This window comes from Schistocerca americana, chromosome 6 (assembly GCF_021461395.2).
Source record: "Schistocerca americana isolate TAMUIC-IGC-003095 chromosome 6, iqSchAmer2.1, whole genome shotgun sequence".
Taxonomy (NCBI): domain Eukaryota; kingdom Metazoa; phylum Arthropoda; class Insecta; order Orthoptera; family Acrididae; genus Schistocerca; species Schistocerca americana.
Window position 1 is genome coordinate 260200349 of NC_060124.1, and position 21352 is coordinate 260221700.

Genomic DNA, 21352 nt, shown 5'->3' on the forward strand with positions numbered 1-21352 from the left:
CTGCCTGAATATATTTCGATTTTTGTAATTGTTTTGGAGCTACAAAATGTAGGCCTAACTGAGCTGTTTATTTCCTCTTTCTTTTTCACACAAGCCGATAATCCATCGGAACTACATAAGGTCGGCAGATGTTTGTTTACTAAATTTACGTCGGATTTCTTATTTTTCTGCGTTAACGAATTCTTTTGTTCTGGCTTATCTACAAGATCCTTTTGCTTTTCACATGGTTCATGAGCACGATTACTAAACACTGCACTTCCACAATCTGTTGTGGAAAGTACTTTAAATAAGTTGTTGTGCACGAAGCTTACCTTTATTTCACAATTCTCTTGATCTTGTACTTTTTGTTTGCGGCCGCTGCACTTCACCTTTGTCCACTTTTCGGAAACTGTCGAACTATCTTGCAGAAAACGTGGCGTGTTCACTTCGGTTTTTCTTTCTTGAATTTTAGTAATATCCATTTTCAGGGCATTGATTATGAACTGTAGGCTACTAATTCGTTCATTTAGCTTCGTAATTTCACCCTTACAGTTTTCACATGATTTCTTTTTTGTCTCAAAATTTACGTTTTTGTGGAGAGACATTTCGAACTTTTACCTTCGACACATGATGTGGAACGTGTCAAGTTAATAAAAAGTGTCTATACAAGATATTACATTAGACAAATTTCTTTGAGGTTGGGAAATTACCCACTTACTATATCCAAAAATTCATGTAATGAGTAGAAGGAGTTTCCATTCAGAAATTCTTTTAATTTCCTTTTAAATGCTATGTGGTTATCTGTCAGACTTTTGATGCTGTTAGGTAAGTGACCAAAGACTTTTGTGGCAGCATAATTTACCCCCTTCTGAGCCAAAGTTAGATTTAACCTTGAGTAGTGAAGATCATCCTTTCTCCTAGTGTTGTAGCCTTGTACACTGCTATTACTTTTGAATTCGTTCGGATTGTTAATAACAAATTTCTATATATATATATATATATATATATATATATATATATATATATATATATATATATATATATATTTTTGTGAGGCTACAGTGAAGATTTCTAGCTCTTTAAATAAGTGTCTGCAGGATGATCTTGGATGAGCTCCAGCAATTATTCTGATTACACACTTTTGTGCAATGAACACTCTTTTACTCAATGATGAGTTACCTCAGAGTATGATGCCATACGAAAGCAGAGAATGAAAATAGGCATGGTATGCTAATTTTCTCAGATGTATATTGGCAAAATTTGCAATGACCCTAATAGCATAAGTAGCTGACCTCAAACGTTTCAGCAGATCCTCAGTGTGTTTTTTTTCCAGTTCAACCCCTCATCAATGCATACACCTAGTAATTTTGAATATTCTACCTTAACTACCGACTTCTGATCGAAGTCTATATTTATTAATGGGGTCATTCCATTTACTGTGTGGAACTGTATATACTGTGTTTTGTCAAAGTTTAATGAGAGCCCCTTTGCAGAGAACCACTTAAAGATTTTCTGAAAAACATCGTTTACAATTTCACCAGTTAATTCTTGTCTGTTGGGTGTGATACTATACTTGTATCATCGGCAAAAAGTACTAGCTTTGCATCTTCGTGAATATAGAATGGCAAGTCTTTAATATATATTAAGAACAGCAAAGGACCCAAGACTGGACCTTGCTGCACCCCCGTATTTACATTTAGTGATTTTGCTGTTTCACCTACGTTTACTCTGATGTCAAATGAAAACAAAACAGATATCTGTGGCCAGGAGCTATCAAGTGAATTAAAATACATTCACATAATTACAGAAGGCTAAAATATGTTGTTAGTTTCAGATTTTATTTTATTTTCACCTTTCTGACAGACAAGCATTAATCGCCTTGCAGAGCAATTAAGTTATTTTTGGCTGTTTGCTAAGGGAATTTGACTTTTATTAACCTTTTTCCGCAGAGGCACTCAATATGTTTGAAATGAAATGGTTAATTCACAGTACTGGATAATTTCAACTGTTCGCTGCATTTCAAGTGCACGTTTTCATCTTCTAGCATGTATGGCATTATGCCATAATAAAGAACCAAACATGAAATAATACAGTACTGGTGCTCCAATTAAATTTACATCCCGAAAACCACATTGAAAAGCTTAATATCTGGTCGAGGTCTACTTCATTGGGAATCTGGACATACGAATGTGCACTTTTAAGTATGCATTTTAAATGTGCACATTTTAGTATGGTTCACGAAATTCCGATGCACTTGGAGTATCCACTGATGTCTTGTTACTTTTACGACATAATGTACGATCTTTCGTTGTTTTACATGAACATACATACGGGCTTCCTACATCATGGCAGCTACACAAGTGCGGTGCTGCTTGTTATCTGTGCTCTCTGGCAACTGCTGAAATGAACCTATTTCTAACAGGTCGCGGGAAAATATTGCGAAAGGTGGTTTGAAAAGCATTACTTTCAGAGTAAATATCCTTTTACATAGGTTGAACTATGTGCGAGAATGTACCATGAATTTCTTAAATCACAGAGTGTTTGACTCTCATTTAAAAATCAACTCTTTGATGACGAGCCATTTAGAATAATTTCGAACCCTGAAGATCAGGGTCATTATTAAAAATTTTACTGGTACATTTGTGTGATATATCTTAAAGCGTAACACGCGCAAAAAAAGGTCAACTGAAGCAGAATCAAACATTTGTTACGTTACTTTATATTTTCAGGAGAAAAAGGCAATGTTGCTTCTTATTAATATAATACATTCAGAGTAACAGCAGTATTTGACCAATCATAACTGATGCTGAATGTGCATGTCGTCATATAATATGAAGGGCTTATTTCAATAGTGGTACAAGTCCATTACCTCCACTTTCCTGTCTATAATGCTTCTGAAATTAATGATCCAAACAAACATAAATAAAGGTTCATCTCTAGCAAGAAGCCATATGCTTGAATATTTCTGGTATCTCAACTGCAGATTTTTCAGCGCTCATTTAACTTTACGACTCTGTATCTCAAAATGAACAAAAAAGGACTTGTACCACTATTGAAATAAGCCCTTAATATCCACACACAGCACATCGATCTCGTGAGGCACAAGGCTCTCATAACGAAGTACGTACGTCGGTCAACAGATGACACTAGGAAAAGTATGTTAACTGCGCTTTTTAGCTGCTACTTGCGACTCTTAGTTGCGATTTGTAATAGAAATCGCAGTTTGACTCGGTAGCGAATAGCGTAGTATGAACTTTGCTCAACAGATGGCAGTGCTAACTGCGCTTTTTAGTTGCTACTTGCGACTCTTAGTTGCGATTTGTAATAGAAATCGCAGTTTGACTCGGTAGCAAATAGCGTAGTATGAACTTTGCTCAACAGATGGCAGTGCTAACTGCGCTTTTTAGTTGCTACTTGCGACTCTTAGTTGCGATTTGTCACAGAAATCGCAGTTTGACTCGGTAGCGAATAGCGTAGTATGAACTTTGCTCAACAGATGGCAGTGCTAACTGCGCTTTTTAGTTGCTATTTGCGACTCTTAGTTGCGACTTGTCACGGAAATCGCAGTTGGACTTGATAGCGTGTCGCAGAGATGAGCGTAGTACGGACTTTGGCCTACAGATATTTATTAATGGGGTCATTCCATTTACTGTGTGGAACTGTATATACTGTGTTTTGTCAAAGTTTAATGAGAGCCCATTTGCAGAGAACAACTTAAAGATTTTTTGAAAAACATCGTTTACAATTTCACCAGTTAATTCTTGTCTGTTGGGTGTGATAGCTATACTTGTATCATCGGCAAAAAGTACTAGCTTTGCATCTTCGTGAATATAGAATGGCAAGTCATTAATATATATTAAGAACAGCAAAGGACCCAAGACTGGACCTTGCTGCACCCCCATATTTACATTTAGTGATTTTGCTGTTTCACCTACGTTTACTCTGATGTCAAATGAAAACAAAACAGATATCTGTGGCCAGGAGCTATCAAGTGAATTAAAATACATTCATGAACCATGGACCTTGCCGTTGGTGGGGAGGCTTGCGTGCCTCAGTGATACAGATAGCCGTACCGTAGGTGCAACCACAACGGAGGGGTATCTGTTGAGAGGCCAGACAAACATGTGGTTCCTGAAGAGGGGGAGCAGGCTTTTCAGTAGTTGCAAGGGCAACAGTCTGGATGACTGACTGATTTGGCCTTGTAACAATAACCAAAACAGCCTTGCTGTGCTGGTACTGCGAACGGCTGAAAGCAAGGGGAAACTACGGCCGTAATTTTTCCTGAGGGCATGCAGCTTCACTGTATGATTAAATGATGATGGTGTCCTCTTGGGTAAAATATTCCGGGGGTAAAATAGTCCCCCATTCGGATCTCCGGGCGGGGACTACTCAAGAGGATGTCGTTATCAGGAGAAAGAAAACTGGCGTTCTACGGAACAGAGCGTGGAATGTCTGATCCCTTAATCGGGCAGGTAGTTTAGAAAATTTAAAAAGGGAAATGGATAGGTTGAAGTTAGATATAGTGGGAATTAGTGAAGTTCGGTGGCAGGAGGAACAAGACTTCTGGTTAGGTGACTACAGGGTTATACACACAAAGTCAAATAGGGGTAATGCAGGAGTAGGTTTAATAATGAATAGGAAAATAGGAATGCGGGTAAGCTACTACAAACAGCATAGTGAACGCCTTATTGTGGCCAAGATAGACACGAAGCCCACACCTACTACAGTAGTACAAGTTTATATGCCAACTAGCTCTGCAGATGATGAAGATATTGAAGAAATGTATGATGAAATAAAAGAAATTATTCAGGTAATGAAGGGAGACGAAAATTCAATAGTCATGGGTGACTGGAATTCGAGTGTAGGAAAAGAGAGAGAAGGAAATATAGTAGGTGAATATGGATTGGGGCTAAGAAATGAAAGAGGAAGCCGCCTGGTAGAATTTTGCACAGAGCACAACTTAATCATAGCTAACACTTGGTTTTGAATCATGATAGAAGGTTGTATACATGGAAGAACCCTGGAGATACTAAAAGGTATCAGATATATTATATAATGGTAAGACAGAGATTTAGGAACCAGGTTTTAAATTGTAAGACATTTCCAGGGGCAGATGTGGACTGTGACCACAATGTATTGGTTATGACCTTTAGATTAAAACTGAAGAAACTGCAAAAAGGTGGGTATTTAAGGAGATGGGACCTGGATAAACTGAAAGAACCAGAGGTTGTACAGAATTTCAGGGAGAGCATAAGGGAACAATTGACAGGAACGGAGGAAAGAAATACAATAGAAGAAGAATGGGTAACTTTGAGGGATGAAATAGTGAATGCAGCAGAGGATCAAGTAGGTAAAAAGATGAGGGCTAGTAGAAATCCTTGGGTAACAGAAGAAATATTGAATTTAACTGATGAAAGGAGAAAATATAAAAATGCAGTAAATGAAGCAGGCAAAAAGGAATACAAACGTCTCAAAAACGAGATCGACAGGAAGTGCAAAATGGCTAAGCAGGGATGGCTAGAGGACAAGTGTAAGGATGTAGAGGCTTATCTCACTAGGGGTAAGATAGATACTGCCTACAGGAAAATTAAAGAGACCTTTGGAGATAAGAGAACCACATGTATGAGCATCAAGAGCTCAGATGGAAACCCAGTTCTAAGCAAAGAAGGGAAAGCAGAAAGGTGGAAGAAATATATAGAGGGTCTATACAAGGGTGATGTACTTGAGGACAATATTATGGAAATGAAAGAGGATGTAGATGAAGATGAAATGGGAGATACGATACTGCGTGAAGAGTTTGACAGAGCACTGAAAGACCTGAGTCGAAACAAGGCCCCGGGAGTAGACAACATTCCGTTAGAACTACTGACAGTCTTGGGAGAGCCAGCCCTGCAAAACTCTACCATCTGGTGAGCAAGATGTATGAAACAGGCGAAATACCCTCAAACTTCAAGAAGAATATAATAATACCAATCCCAAAGAAAGCAGGTGTTGACAGATGTGAAAATTACCGAACTATCAGTTTAATAAGTCACAGCTGCAAAATACTAACACGAATTCTTTACAGACGAATGGAAAAACTAGTAGAAGCCAACCTCGGGGAAGATCAGTTTGGATTCCGTAGAAACACTGGAACACGTGAGGCAATACTGACCTTACGACTTATCTTAGAAGAAAGATTAAGGAAAGGCAAACCTACGTTTCTAGCATTTGTAGACTTAGAGAAAGCTTTTGACAATGTTGATTGGAATACTCTCTTTCAAATTCTAAAGGTGGCAGGGGTAAAATACAGGGAGCGAAAGGCTATTTACAATTTGTACAGAAACCAGATGGCAGATATAAGAGTCGAGGGACATGAAAGGGAAGCAGTGGTTGGGAAGGGCGTGAAACAGGGTTGTAGCCTCTCCTCGATGTTATTGAATCTGTATATTGAGCAAACAGTAAAGGAAACAAAAGAAAAATTCGGATTAGGTATTAAAATCCATGGAGAAGAAATAAAAACTTTGAGGTTCGCCGATGACATTGTAATTCTGGCAGAGACAGCAAAGGACTTGAAAGAGCAGTTGAACGGAATGGACAGTGTCTTGAAGGGAGGATATAAGATGAACATCAACAAAAGCAAAACGAGGATAATGGAATGTAGTCGAATTAAGTCGGGTGATGTTGAGGGTATTAGATTAGGAAATGAGACACTTAAAATAGTAAAGGAGTTTTGCTATTTGTGGAGCAAAATAACTGATGATGGTCGAAGTAGGGAGGATATAAAATGTAGACTGGCAATGGCAAGGAAAGCGTTTCTGAAGAAGAGAAATTTGTTAACATCGAGTATAGATTTATGTGTCAGGAAGTCGTTTCTGAAAGTATTTGTATGGAGTGTAGCCATGTATGGAAGAGAAACATGGACGATAAATAGTTTGGACAAGAAGAGAAAAGAAGCTTTTGAAATGTGGTGCTACAGAAGAATGCTGAAGATTAGATGGGTAGATCACATAACTAATGAGGAGGTATTGAATAGAATTGCAGAGAAGAGGAGTTTGTGGCACAACTTGACAAGCAGAAGGGATCGGTTGGTAGGACATGTTCTGAGGCATCAAGGGATCACCAATTTAGTATTGGAGGGCAGTGTGGAGGGTAAAAATCGTAGGGGGAGACCAAGAGATGAATACACTAAGCAGATTCAGATGGATGTAGGTTGCAGTAGGTACTTGGAGATGAAGAAGCTTGCACAGGATAGAGTAGCATGGAGAGCTGCATCAAACCAGTCTCAGGACTGAAGACCACAACAACAACAACAACGGCACTGTTAACTGCACTTTTTAGTTGCTACTTGCGACTCTTAGTTGCGACTTGTCACAGAAATCGCGGTTGGACTCGACAGCGTGTCGCAGAGATGAGCGTAGTACGAACATTGGCCAACAGATGGCACTGTTAACTGCGCTTTTTAGTTGCTACTTGCGACTCTTAGTTGCGACTTGTCACGGAAATCGCAGTTGGACTCGATAGCGTGTCGCAGAGATGAGCGTAGTACGAACTTTGGCCAACAGATGGCACTGTTAACTGCGCTTTTTAGTTGCTACTTGCGACTTCTAGCCGCGACTTGTCACTGAAATCGTAGAAAGGAGTATGGAATTCGGCCCACAGATGGCTCACAGCGTTGAATATGAAATGCTACTTCCGACTGCTAAAGTGCGCGTCATATATCTTGGCGGCCGAGTTTAGGTTCGTTCTGCGCATCTGACGCCACAAAACACAGTCAGCCAATGAACAGAGAACGACGTTGCCAGATCTCGACAGCAGTGCAGAGCACGAATGAGTGTGTTCAGTTTTGGAAACGTTCAGTCATAAATAAAGTAATATAACAAAAGCAATGTCTTGATAGCAGACTTTTTTTACAGAAAGTTTGGAAAAAGCATTCTTTATACCAATTGCTTCATATTCTATTAATTAATTAAACCAAACAAGCAATAAGACTCCTAATTCAGGCTATAGCAAGGAAAGGTGTTTGTTTCAATCTCACGAACTGCTTTTTCGCAATAAAGAACAGCGGTAATTGTTTATTTCCTATTGTACTTCGACGGAGCGTGAGTAATTCATAGTCATACCAACAGTGTTTATAAGTAGCTGCGTGAGATGTTAGAGTCGTTATGGAGTTACAGTGATCAATGAGCTGAGGTAGCGGAACGGTTAAGGTTTTGGGCTGCCAAGTGAAAGGTAATGAGTTCAAACTTTGTGCGGTGCTTAAGATTTTCTTTATTTAAAAACAATATTGGAGTGCCTTACTTCACGAATTTTATTCGTTTGAATGAAATTTCTAGTGCTTTGCCTCTTCATTAATTTTTTCGCTGCTGCAGACACGTGCTCCCCGCATTCCGCGCTGTGCGCGATTTTGTCATCACTGCACTTCTCGCCTGTGCAGACACATGGTGTTCCCACTGCTTTGACACACTTATCATTCGATTTCACAAAAACTATTTGGCCAAAAAATTTGATTTTTACACATCTTCTTGCCTGATACCTTTCCCCCCATAAATGACTTAATTTTGTTATGACGTGCAGCATTAAATGTAGTAAACCATTGCACGAAATTTTGAAGAGTTTGCAGAGGTAAAAGTCCATAGCGTATACTTTCCATATGGTCGATTTTAGTTGCCACAATGTTGAGAATGAAATGTGGACAAGATACCTAAATTTCATATAATATTTACTGTATAACAATATCTCATTTAATTTAAGTACCACATAGGTGTCGTATGTAATATTGAGAAATATTCTGTCTTTCGCGACTGTAATAAAAGTTTTATATACACACGGCGCGTTTGGCTTTATTTTAAAGCACTTCCATCGGTGAAAGGTATGGCACATATACAATGGTATTCATGTTCTATTTCTTGTTTTTGTGCCACAGTCGCAGTTTTACCAATGGTATTGAAATATATCCCTCTTCTGCAACTGTAATAAGCGACTTATTTAGACCAGACGCGTTTCTCTCTTTTGAAGCATCATAAGAGGACTGTATTTTGTGTCCTCCATTGCCAAGTCACCTTTCGTAGTTTTGTGCTGCGGTAGCACAATATTCAACGTTTGTGTTGGCTCATCAGTGTTTTAGCAAATAAATGCTGTTTGTGTGTGCCACACACAAAATTATATTTGACATAGCTCTGAGCGCTTCACTGACAGACGGTATATTCAAGTCCTAATATTTTTGCAAGTCCACAGTTTTGATTAATATATTTTGTCTACTTCCTTTTGATTGATTGAAGTGCTTTAAAATAAAGCCAAATGTGCCCAGTGTAAGTAAAACTTTTGTTACAGTCGTGAAAGGTGGAATATTTCTCAATATTACATACGACACTTATGTGGTACTTAAATTAAATGAAATATATAGGTATCTTGTCCACATTTCATTCTCAACATTGTGGCAACTAAAATCGACCATACGGAAAGTACACTCTATGGACTTTTACCTCTGCAAACTCTTCAATATTTCGTGCAAAGGTTTACTATATTTAATGCTGCATAATAACTGCATTGAACATCGAAACAAAATTAAGTCATTTATGGGGGGAAGGTATCAGTCAAGAAGATAGGTAAAAATCTAATTTTTGAGCCAAATAGTTTTTGTGGAATCGAATGATAAAAGAGTGTCAAAGCAGTCGGAACACAATGTGTCTGCACAGGCGAGCAGTGCAGTGACAAAATCGCGGACAGCGCGGAATGCAGGGAGCACGGCTTTGTAGCAGCGAAAGGGTTAATGCGGCCGTGGTGGCTTTACTTCATGAACTGTGCGCTCCCCCCTACACGTAAGCTTGCGAACTATGCTATACTATGGCGCTGCTTCTATTGGCGCGTGCGTCGTGTGCAACTGGCAACGCAGCAATCTCCAGCGTCTAGGCGGGCATGCACGAGCCGCCAAGATAAAAGAATTGAACTATAACTGTGACTGAAAATTTTGTAAAGTTGTTATTGTGATATCTGTGACTTCTCAATCACTGTGATTTCTAACAGATACGCGATTTCCTGCCCACCACTACTCTGAATATATGCTGTCATCTGCTGGTCAGATCGCATGACATGGGGTATGACTGGCTTACAAGAACGCATTGCAAGCTTGATTTCAATGATTCGGAAAGTAACATGCAGTGTTTGGTGGAATTCCAATGTATACTTTCGTAATACGAATATTCGCAGCGTACATGTTGCTGCAGATCAAAGATATTTCCAAAACGTGTCTTTTCCCCTGAGTTTTGTTTTCTAAAGTGGCGAGGAATTGTACCATAACCATTCAAAGGATTACTAAGTTTTGCAGATCTGAAGGAAAATATACTGTCACTTAACACGGAGAAAGTGTGTTTTCACCCGGGAGAAAATGTATTTTTAACCGGGAAAAATTCGGGAAATTTTTTTCCTTGTCCACTATACCCTGCATTCTAAATACGCCACCTCAACTGATGATGAAGAGGAGACTGCCATAAAGGTTCGACAGCCCGTCTAAAGCTGTAACACACTCCTGTGGCACAAAAGCAGCCAGTACAACTCTATATATCAGTGCCAGATTCATCTGAATTGTCAACATAGACCTGCTTTGACAATGAAGTGGTAAAATTAAGTGCAGTTATTCCTGTTTAGAACAAGCGTGCAGATTATCAGAATGTGCAGATCATTAGACTTCGTACAAAACTGTTATGGGACAAGGAGCTACATACAGCAACAGAAACTGTATCAGAAGGATCAAGTGAAGGAGGACAAACAAATTTTGAAGACTACAGGATCCCAATATTTAAAAAAAGATGCCCTTGGGTTGTTGTTAAACCAGATTAGCATGCCATCTGCAAGATGGCAAGACAAAACTAAGCTCTTTGCTCTAAATTTATCACATTACAGCACTCAGGCATACGGGTTTTGTCAGAACATTTTATATTTCCATCAGTGTGTGCATTATAGAGGTATGTGGAAGGCATACAAATAAAAAGTGGGACAAGTAACAATATGTTCCACTTTTTAAAGCAGAAGATACAGCATTTCTCCAATACTGAAAAACTGGTGCATATATCATTAGATGAAAAGTCTCTGATGGCAAATTTAACATATGACAGCACTTCTGACAGTGTTATTGGCTTTTAAGGACTTGGGGTTTACACTCACAATACATTTCCCCCACTGTTTGGCAGTTGCTTGTCCCACTTAGAATAGTATAAAGATGGAGATCGTACTTGTGGCAACAGGCAACAATAACTAAAACGCAGTAGACCTATGGAATGACAAATGGGGTGTCGATCCCTTATGCATGCAGAGGTACATCTCTGTTGTTCTTATGTGTGAATCTGTGTGTTTATATTCCATTGATATCAACGTGGTAAGCTGCAGTTCTATCAAACGTCAGAAGCGTTTCTTCATGGATGTATTGGAACTTGCCACTGGATTCATGAGTTTTATCCCTACTTGCACTTATTTTAGAATCCTTTTTAGAAACATCTATGTCTTCTGATACTACACAAACTCCTGAAGGCAAAAAAATAATTCAAATATTTCGTAAATCACGTAGGAAAGGGATGCAAAACAAACACTATGCTTACAACTCATCTGAAGCTCTCCTTTCTTGCTGGTTGGAGTGCTAGTGTTGCTCCAGCTGTCAAACAGCAATAACTTTTACGACAGTGAGCGTCGCGGCTCTTATATTAGGCTGTGATTTCTCTAAAGCTCTGTGATTGCTGGAACTTGAATATATACTTTCGAAATACCAAAATGGGCAGTGCGTACATGTTGCTGCACATAGAAGCTTGTCCCAAAACGTGTGTGTATGTATTTTCTAAAGTGCCCGCCCACGCCGGTCTGTAAACCTAAACCATTCAAAGATTGATAAGTTGTACAATTCTGAGAGAAATTTTACTGTAAAAAATTTGTACTTTCACCCAGGAGAAAGTGTACTTTTAACCGGGAAATCCGAGATTTTTTCCCTTGTCCCCATATACACCCTGACAAGCTCCACTCCAGCAGTGGTGGTTTTTTTTTTTGGGGGGGGGGGGGGGGGGGGGGGTTGGATTCCCCCTCGTATACCATTCTGAAAAGCTATGTAAAATGTCTATAGAAATCTATATAAGTAATATTAAACTTTTTAATTACCGGAAAGATTGATGAATTAGATGCCTGTAACTGCTTTTTGGACAAGTGCTCAACAACAGCAGCTGCATAACAGTCTCCTAGCATATTATTTGTTGTCCTCACACGATCCCTGTGGATAAATAAATAAAAAAAATTCTGAGAATTAAAAATCCAATATTAGGCAAAGAGAACTTGCAAAGAAAAAAATGTACACAGATTAAATAACATGTAGTCCTAAATTAGTTTAACTTCTCATAATGTTAAACGGCATAAGGAATTTCAAAATTATTAGTTGTTGAATAAAATAATATAACTGAAACACTTGACCTGAGTATGGAAACAAAAGTCTTATGAACTAGAAATACCAAAGCTATAAAATTATACAAAAGCATAATCTTAAAAAACAATTAATTAATTACTATCTGCAGAGAAGTGACCAGCTGGAAATTTGCACATTGTATTAAGGTTTAAAATAAATCTTTTAGACCACAATGTTGGAATAAAAATCAAATTTTAACAATGCTCACTTCATGAACTACTTACACAAACCAGTCAATTGCAAAAAGAAGTGATACATCTTGAACTGGAGCATCAATGGTGGACAGCACCATGAAGATTAAAACCAAGGCTGCACTGGGGACACTTGCTGATGAAAAACTGGCTGCTGTTGATGCCAGACTGAAAGAATGTGTTCCCATGGAATGAAAAGTAATGTAGTTTATTCATAGTGACATTCTTTCAGAAAAACCTTAACATTACACACCATACACTAATTAGCCAAAACATTATGAGCATTGCCCACCACAGCGTAGGATGCCGCTTGGTGGTATGGTGGGCATGTGACATGGTAGCAAATGTACATAAGCAGGGCAGACACAGACAAGGAATCACCCTAGGGAAGATATGGGCTGCAAATTGTGAAATCCATTGAGATAAGCAACTTTGATCAAGGGCTTTTGTTATTACGTAGAGCCTGTGAATGAGTATCTTGAAAGTGGCAAAGCTGGTTGAATGTCCACGTACTACTGTTTTGGGCATCTATGGAAAGAGGTAGAAGGACAGTGAAACTACCACTAGGCACTAAATGGTTGCACGTCCACAACTCTTCACAGAACGTAGGGTTCAGAGACTTGACTGTTCTGTAGTTTAGGAAAGATAGTGATCTGTGGCACCCCTGCCAAAAGACCACAATGTTGTTGCGTGCCCAAGTGCTTTGGAGCACATCATTCATCTTACACTGTTGAACACGGATCTTCAAAGCAGATCACCTCTACATGTTCACACACTGACCCAATATCATCAATTATGATTGCAATGGGTATGGGACCATCGGGTTTGACCGTCAATCAATGGAAACATGTTGGCTCCTCAGGTGAATCACATTGTTGCAACAGTAGGTCGCTGGTCATCTCCACAAAATTGAGGTGAATAGCAGCTTGAAACGTGCAACGTGCCACAGAGGTAGACTGGTGGGAGCAGTATTATGTTATGGGAATCATTCTCCTGTCCTTGCATGGTACCTGTGGTAGTAATCTTAGACACACAGACAGCTGAGATTCACCTGCATTCCTTCATGCTTGATGTCTTTCCTGATGGTGATATCATTCAACAGCATAATTGTCCATGTCTCGGAGCCAAAACTGTGCTATAGTGGTTTGAAGAGCATTATAGTGAATTCATGTTGATGTCCCAGTGACCACATTTGCTTGATTTAATTACTATGGAACCAATCTGGGTTGTTACTGGGTGCCAATCACTGTCCATTATTCACGCAAATTACATGACCTGTGTGTAGACATCATGCCCCATATCGGCACAAATCTACCAACAAACTGTCGGATCCCTGATATGCAGAATCAGCAATGTATTTCATTCCAAGGACAGGCAGACAAGCTATTAAGCAGATGGTCACAGTGTTTTGGCTCCTCAGCGTGTGTACTTCAGTACACAACCTTTAAAAAAAAAAAAGTTCAAAGTAAAGTTTCTTGTTATATTTATGATTACTGTGACTATACTCACCACACTGTCAGTATTTCACCTATACCAAGTGATATTTGATTCATCTGTGCAATAAAAATTGAAGCTACAGCTACAAATAGAGCTGTTCCATCCATGTTGATCGTGCATCCAATAGGAAGTATAAATCTAGAAATTCGCTGATCAACACGGACTTTTTCATCCATGCATCTCAAGGTTACTGGAAGTGCAGCAGCTCTGGAATGAGCAGTACACTTCATTGTACTATTTATGTCTATCACAAGTTATAAAATTAGACTACTATGAAACTTTGCACATCACTCAATTGAAAAGTATTAATGTTACATGAATATAGGAGAGAGAAATATCACCTAAGTTTAATTTATGACAAAAAAAGTGCCAGGATTTTAGAACAAATTAACTACATTTACAGGAAGACAGTGTAAAAAACATGTATACAACCAAGGCAAATATTCAACATGAATGTCCAACAAAGAATTACTGGAAAATTTGAACTGTGACTTATGAAGAGTAACAGAATTTGTCTGACAATGTCTAATTTCCTTTGATAAGTAAGAGAATATCTTATCACATATATTTCAAGAATGTATATAAAAAGGGATTACGTTTTCAATTTACAGCAACATGAAAGCAGTATTTCTTGCATGTTCTGTAACAGAGTGAGGTGGATATATATTTAACACTTTACAGTATGGAATGATAGCAGCACTATAATTTTATATAATTTGTGGAGCAATTTAGTCATCAAAGCTCACAAATTATCTCATCACACACAGTCCAAATTGCACATTTTTACACAAATGTTCATGGTGTCAACATAATAAGTCAATTACATAATAAGTTAATTACTTCTTTAATAGATGTAGTGAAACAGTTAACCAAGAAAATTTTCTTTACCTTGCATTTGGAATGCCCCATATCGCTATCTCTTCCAGTTTCGTCTTTTTTATGGTCATACATATTTATCCTACCTTTACTTGTAGCTGTATCTTATTAGTTACTGACTTTGAGGATGTGATGGTAATGGTAAAGCTATACTCACGTTGATGCTGTGGCAAATGCAGTGAGTGTGGCTTGTGCCAGTCCCCAGTAGTACTTGTAAGGGTTGCGGCGAATGATGATGAAATAAATAAGTTGCATTATGATAAGTTGGTAGATAAAGACACCAAGCACAACTGTGAAAACAAACCATCCAAGCTGTTGCACAACAACGCTAAGGTCTTCCACTGACAGTATCTTTCCTGCAATAACACTTGCAACGCCAACTGGTGTCAACCTGAAGCAGATTGCATATGTTATTAATTAATGATGAAATATAGTCTGCACAAGTTTCCTTATTGATAGTTACTTAACAGACAATTCACCAAGTTGGATTCACCGCAGATCTGTTGTTATTAGATTTAGAACGGAAATTTTAAAGCAAGAAATTATGCTCCTTGTTAAGAAACATTACAAGTTATCTGACAGAGAATGCTGCAATCACTTCATTCATACAAGGCCCAGTGATGGTTAGGGCTTATGTACTTTAATTAATAATAAAGTAGTGATGTTCATGCTAAGCTCTTAGGTTCCCAGCCAAGTTTTACTGTTGATATCCATGACATTTCAGTGAGCCTCATACTCGTTATCTTTTCGTCAGTGGTATATGCCAGGAAAGTCTGCATTCACTCAGGTGTGGTGTTATTGATTTAGAAATAATGTGGAAGATATGGTACTTGCAGATGGCTATATTTTAATGTGTGATAGTATCTCCCACCAAGTAAGACAGTTAGGTACTACTGTAATTTATTAAACGCTGCCATCACTCAAAGATGTTCCCAAAGGATTGTAAGGGGGGGAAAAGCACTCCATCTTCAGGCCACATGTGGCCCATCGGGACCATCCGACCGCCGTGTCATCTTCAATGAGGATATGGATAGGAGGGGCATGTGGTCAGCACACCGCTCTCCCGGTCATTATGATGGTTTTCTTTGACTGGAGCCGCTACTATTCAGTCAAGTAGCTCCTCAGTTGGCATCACGAGGCTGAGTGCACCCCGAAAAATGGCAAAAGCACATGGCGGCCCGGATGGTCACCCATCCAAGTGCCGGCTATGCCCGACAGCGCTTAACTTCGGTGATCTGATGGGAACCGGTGTATCCACTGCGGCAAGGTCGTTGCCAAACAATAATGTAAAGCACATGGTAAAAAAAAATCCCCCGGTTCCAGAGTACACATTTTGACTGGCAGTGTTTTTACTGAACAGCACTGGCAGTGTTCCGAACACCAGTACACCTATTATTATAAACTGTTGTGGTAAAATATCAGTACGATGTCTGTGTAAAAACGGCAAATTGTCTGCGATGATGTAACTGGCGCATCTTAGACAATCTCAGTTTAATAGGGTATCTAGTGCCAATGTATACAGTATCATAGCAACATATGGCATTCGTGGGAACTTGCTTCTACTAAATGCTGTAGTGGAAGAAAAACTAAAATTATTTACAGAAACAAGAGGGCATTAAAGAGGATCATTAAATTGGATAATAAGTCTCCTGCAATGAAAATGACTGCCAAGTTTAATATTTTGTCAATTAAAACACTGTGGAAGGAACTGCACAACTGAAACAACCTGGTTTTAATTAATGCCGTGTGACTAGGGGCCTCCCGTCGGGTAGACCGGTCGCCTGATGCAAGTCTTTCTATTTGACACCACATTGGCGACTTGCGCATGGATGGGGATGAAATGATGATGATTAGGACAACACAACACCCAGTCCCTCAGCAGAGAAAATCTCCGACCCAGCCGGGGAATCAAACCCGGGTCCTTAGGATTGACATTCTGTCGCGCTGACCACTCAGCTACCGGGGGCGGACAAACAACCTAGTAGAACATTAGGGTTATGTTTCTTTTAAATGAGGGGAACACGTGAGAAAAGGCTTCATTGGTGTAAGTAATTCAATGCCTAGATTTTGGTGATAATCAAATGAAATTATATCACATCAAACCTCACTTGAGCATTTCAAAAATTTTTTTCACAATGAAGCCTAACAATATCCTCCAGCCCATCATATACCACTTCTGCATGGAGTATAAATGTGCATATGCACTTATAGCACTTCACACTGAAGCTTAACCACTCATTCTTCTCATTCTGCATTAATTACTAGAAAGGAGACAACAAATACCCTCAGACAGTAAACATCAGCACATGATTAACAAATGGAAAAGCATACCAAACACAGAAATATGCAGTAAAAGAGGCAATAATACCGAATTACAGGTCAATAACATGCCTGTTCACCATGTTCTAGTTGCTTACAGGAATAGTAGCTGGTGGAATTCAGAATTACAGGGAAGAAAATAGTGTTATAGCAATTGAGTAAAAAGTCAATAATTGAAGAAGCAGAGTTATATGACAAGCTTCTGATTGCAATATGATTTTGGACCACTGCAAAACCCAGAAAAAACTAATTTGTACATGATCAGAACTGACTAGTAATAAGCATTTCATTCAGTGCCTCACAGTGGGATCATGAAATCTCTTTAAACCACTGGACTTAGCAAAAGACTCAGGAAGTTCACCTAAAATGTGATGGAGGACTAGAAGATAGAATAGAATGTTACAGATTGGTCAACAGTACGTGAAGAACCTTCCTGGTTAATACACTATCCTAAGTGCTGTTCAGATTATTAGGATCTCATTGTCAATAATTTTACAGAAAAAAAACAACCTGGACCATCAAAGAGCCAGAAACTCAGAAAATTTCTCATCTGATTCCTACTCGTCACTGTGGATGTCACTGTCCCCATATACCAACATCCCTTATGCCTGTTGTCTTGCTCCTATTGCACAATGTCCTTCAGACTCCAAACCCACTACCTCTTTCCTGGTATACCTTACTAACTTTTACGTAACACACGACTAGAACTACTCTGAATGGAAGATATACAGGCAAATCGACATCACGGCCATGGGCACCCATGTGGCACTGTCCAATACCAACGTGTTTGTGGGCCATCCAAAGGGGATCTCCTAGCCTCCCAAAAACCCCAACCCCTGGTCTGTTTCAGGTTCATTGATGCTATCTTTACTAGACTCAGGACAAAGACACACCCTACCCTCATTCCTTCACAACCTCACCACTTTCTTGCCCACCCACTTCACCTGGCCCCCCTCAACCCAGTGTGCCACCTTCCTGGAAGTTGACTACCTCCTCTCTGATAGCTCAGTCCACACTTCTGTCCATATTTAACACACCAACCGCCAACAGTACATGCATTGCAACACCTGCCATCCCCTACTTACCAAAAAATCCCTCCCATATAGCCTAGCCACCCAGGGACAGCCTATCTATAATGACAAGAACTCCATTGCCCAGGATGCTGAAGATCTCACAAAGGCCTTCAGAGACAGGCAGTATTCTACAGACCTAGTTCAGAAACAGATTTCCTGTGCCATATCCCCACATGCTCCCAGTCCTTCCACCTCCTCAAGGACCAACTAAAAATTTGTGTCCCCTTTGTGACCTGATCCCACTGTGGACTGGAGTAACTGAACTGCATCCTTCATAGGGCTTTGATTATCTTTCATCATGCCCTGAAATGAGGAAAATCCTAACCAATATTCTTCCCACTCCTCCTAAAGTGGTTTTCCTCCACCCACCAAACCTCCATAACATTCTAATCTATCCCTATGCCTCTGCCAATCTCAGCCCCTTGCCACAGAGATCATACCCCTGCAGAGGGCCCAGGTGCAAGACCTGCTCAATCCACTCACCCAGCACTTCCTATTCCAGTCCTGTCACAGGCTTATTCTACCCTATCAGAGACCAGACTGCCTACAAAATCAGTCATGTCATGCACTGGCTCTGATGCAATCATTGCACAGTTTATCATATTCGTGTGTCTACCAACCAGCTGTCCACCAGGGACAGATATTCGCGTGTCTACCAACCAGCTGTCCACCAGGGTGAATGGTCACTGCCAAACTGTTGCCAAGAGCAAAGTGAACCTCCCTGTGACACAATATGCAGCTGAACATAACATGTTTGACTTCAGTGGCTGCTTCACAGCCTGGGCCATCTGCATCCTCTCCCATCAGCTCTCCTGCAATGCAGAGATGGGAGTTATTCTTACAACACATTCTTTGCTCCTGAAACTGTCATGGCTTCAACCCAGGTAACCTACTCTCCCCCAACCCTCCACTGAAGAGTTTCTTCCCCCCCTGTCCTACCACCTCTTCTCAAACCATTTCTCCTCACCACATTATGTGCTGCTCTTTACCAATGCCCTCCAGTACCTTTCCCTCTCTGCTCATTTCCTTTTCCACTCTTATACCCCCCCCCCCCCTCCCCCATTCCCCCACAGCCTCTGGACACTGCTCCTGGCAAGTATGTCCTGTCACCTAGTTCCTGTGTGCTCTGACAGACTTAGCTCTTCTCTCCCCCCAGCTGTGCCCTGCTATCCCTGCCCCACTCTGGATTGCTCCTCTTATTCAATGCAACAGTTGCAATCTGCCCATGTGTGTTCCTTCCCGAGACCCCCCCCCCCCCCCCTTTCAGAAAAAGCCTCAATGTCTAACAGTCTTTTTTGTTGTGCCTGTCTGCAACTCTGTGTCATCTTTATGGTGAGTAGCAGTCTATCCTTTTCATAATTGTTGCTATATAAACTTGCACAGCTTGTGAAATGCTGAGTAGGCAATACTCGGAGAAGACTGAAAGTAAAGTAAACGGAAAGGCGGTCTGGTTGTGTGTGATCAGTGGAACCCTGAAATAGGAAACAAAAGCACTGATTCCAGTCAAACACATGCAAGCATCAGAAAGGATGCTGTAAACTTAGAATTAAGAAATATGCCTAAGCCCATAGTTCATCTTTGGAAAGAGCTGACAGAACAATAGAAAACATCCTGAGCCATTACAAAAAGTTTTCACAGTCAGATTATAAGCAGATACACTGAGAATTATCGACCATATTATTCTAGGTGACAGCAGAAACAACTAAAAACAGTTGGAAAAGCTTACAAGAGATGAGGACCTGAAAACGGAGCTTGAACAGTTCTGGCATAGACCTGTAAATATGGCTTCTGTGATTCTTAGCATGTTGGACACAGTGTCCAACCATATATATACAACCATATATAAACAAAGATGATGTAACTTATCAAACAAAAGTGTTGGTACGTTGATAGAGACAATAACAAATACAATCTCACACACAAAATTCAAGTTTTCACAACCCAAGGTTGCTTCATCAGGAAAGAGGAAAGGAGAGGGAAAGACGAAAGGATGTGGGTTTTAAGGGAAAGGGTAAGGAGTCATTTCAATCCTGGGAGCGGAAAGACTTACCTAGGGGCAAAAAGGGGCAGGTATACACTTGCACACACACACACACATATCCATCCGCACATATACAGACACAAACAGACATATGTAAAGGCAAAGAGTTTGGGCAGAGATGTCAGTCGAGGTGGAAGTGCAGAGGCAAAGATGTTGTTGAACGACAGGTGAGATATGAGCAGTGGCAACTTGAAATTAGTGGAGGTTGAGGCCTGGTGGGTAACGGGAAGAGAGGATATATTGAAGAGCAAGTTCCCATCTCTGGAGATCTGATAGGTTGGTGTCAGTGGAAAGTATCCAGATAACCCGGACGGTGTAACACTGTGCCAAGATGTGCTAGCCGTGCACCAAGGCATGTTTAGCCACAGGGTGATCCTCATTACCAACAAACTGTCTGCCTGTGTCCGTTCATGCGAATGGACAGTTTGTTGCTGGTCATTCCCACATAGAAAGCTTCACAGTGTAGGCAGGTCAGTTGGTAAATCACGTGGGTGCTTTCACACGTGACTCTGCCTTTGATCGTGTACACCTTCTGGGTTATAGGACTGGAGTAGGTGGTGGTGGGAGGGTGCATGGGACAGGTTTTACACTGGGGGCGGTTACAAGGGTGGGAGCCAGAGGGTAGGGAACGTGGTTTGGGGATTTCATAGGGATGAACCAAGAGGTTACGAAGGTTGGGTGGATGGCGGAACGACACTCTTGGTGGAGTGGGGAGGATTTCATGAAGGATGGATCTCATTTCAGGGCAGGATTTGAGGAAGTCTTATCCCTGCTGGAGAGCCACATTCAGAGTCTGATCCAGTCCCGGAAAGTATTCTGTCACAAGTGGGGCACTTTTGGGGTTCTTCTGTGGGAGGTTCTGGGTTAGAGGGGATGAGGAAGTGGCTCTGGTTATTTGCTTCTGTACCAGGTCGGGAGGATAGTTGCGGGATGCGAAAGCTGTTTTCAGGTTGTTGGT

The 21352-nt window shown here is 40.3% G+C and overlaps 1 protein-coding gene and 1 pseudogene across 2 annotated transcripts in view; both read right to left on the minus strand.

Moving 5' to 3' along the window:
* LOC124619352 (excitatory amino acid transporter) overlaps positions 1-21352 on the minus strand; it is a 288224-nt gene that overhangs the window by 9847 nt on the left and 257025 nt on the right. For both annotated transcript variants that reach the window (XM_047145673.1, XM_047145674.1), the window contains exons 7-10: positions 15119-15352; positions 14098-14292; positions 12622-12756; positions 12100-12208 (exon numbers count right to left, since the gene is read on the minus strand). In XM_047145673.1, coding sequence (XP_047001629.1) covers positions 12100-12208; positions 12622-12756; positions 14098-14292; positions 15119-15352 — 673 coding nt within the window. The remainder of the gene's footprint in view (positions 1-12099; positions 12209-12621; positions 12757-14097; positions 14293-15118; positions 15353-21352) is intronic.
* On the minus strand, positions 16120-16237 carry LOC124620576 (annotated as a pseudogene).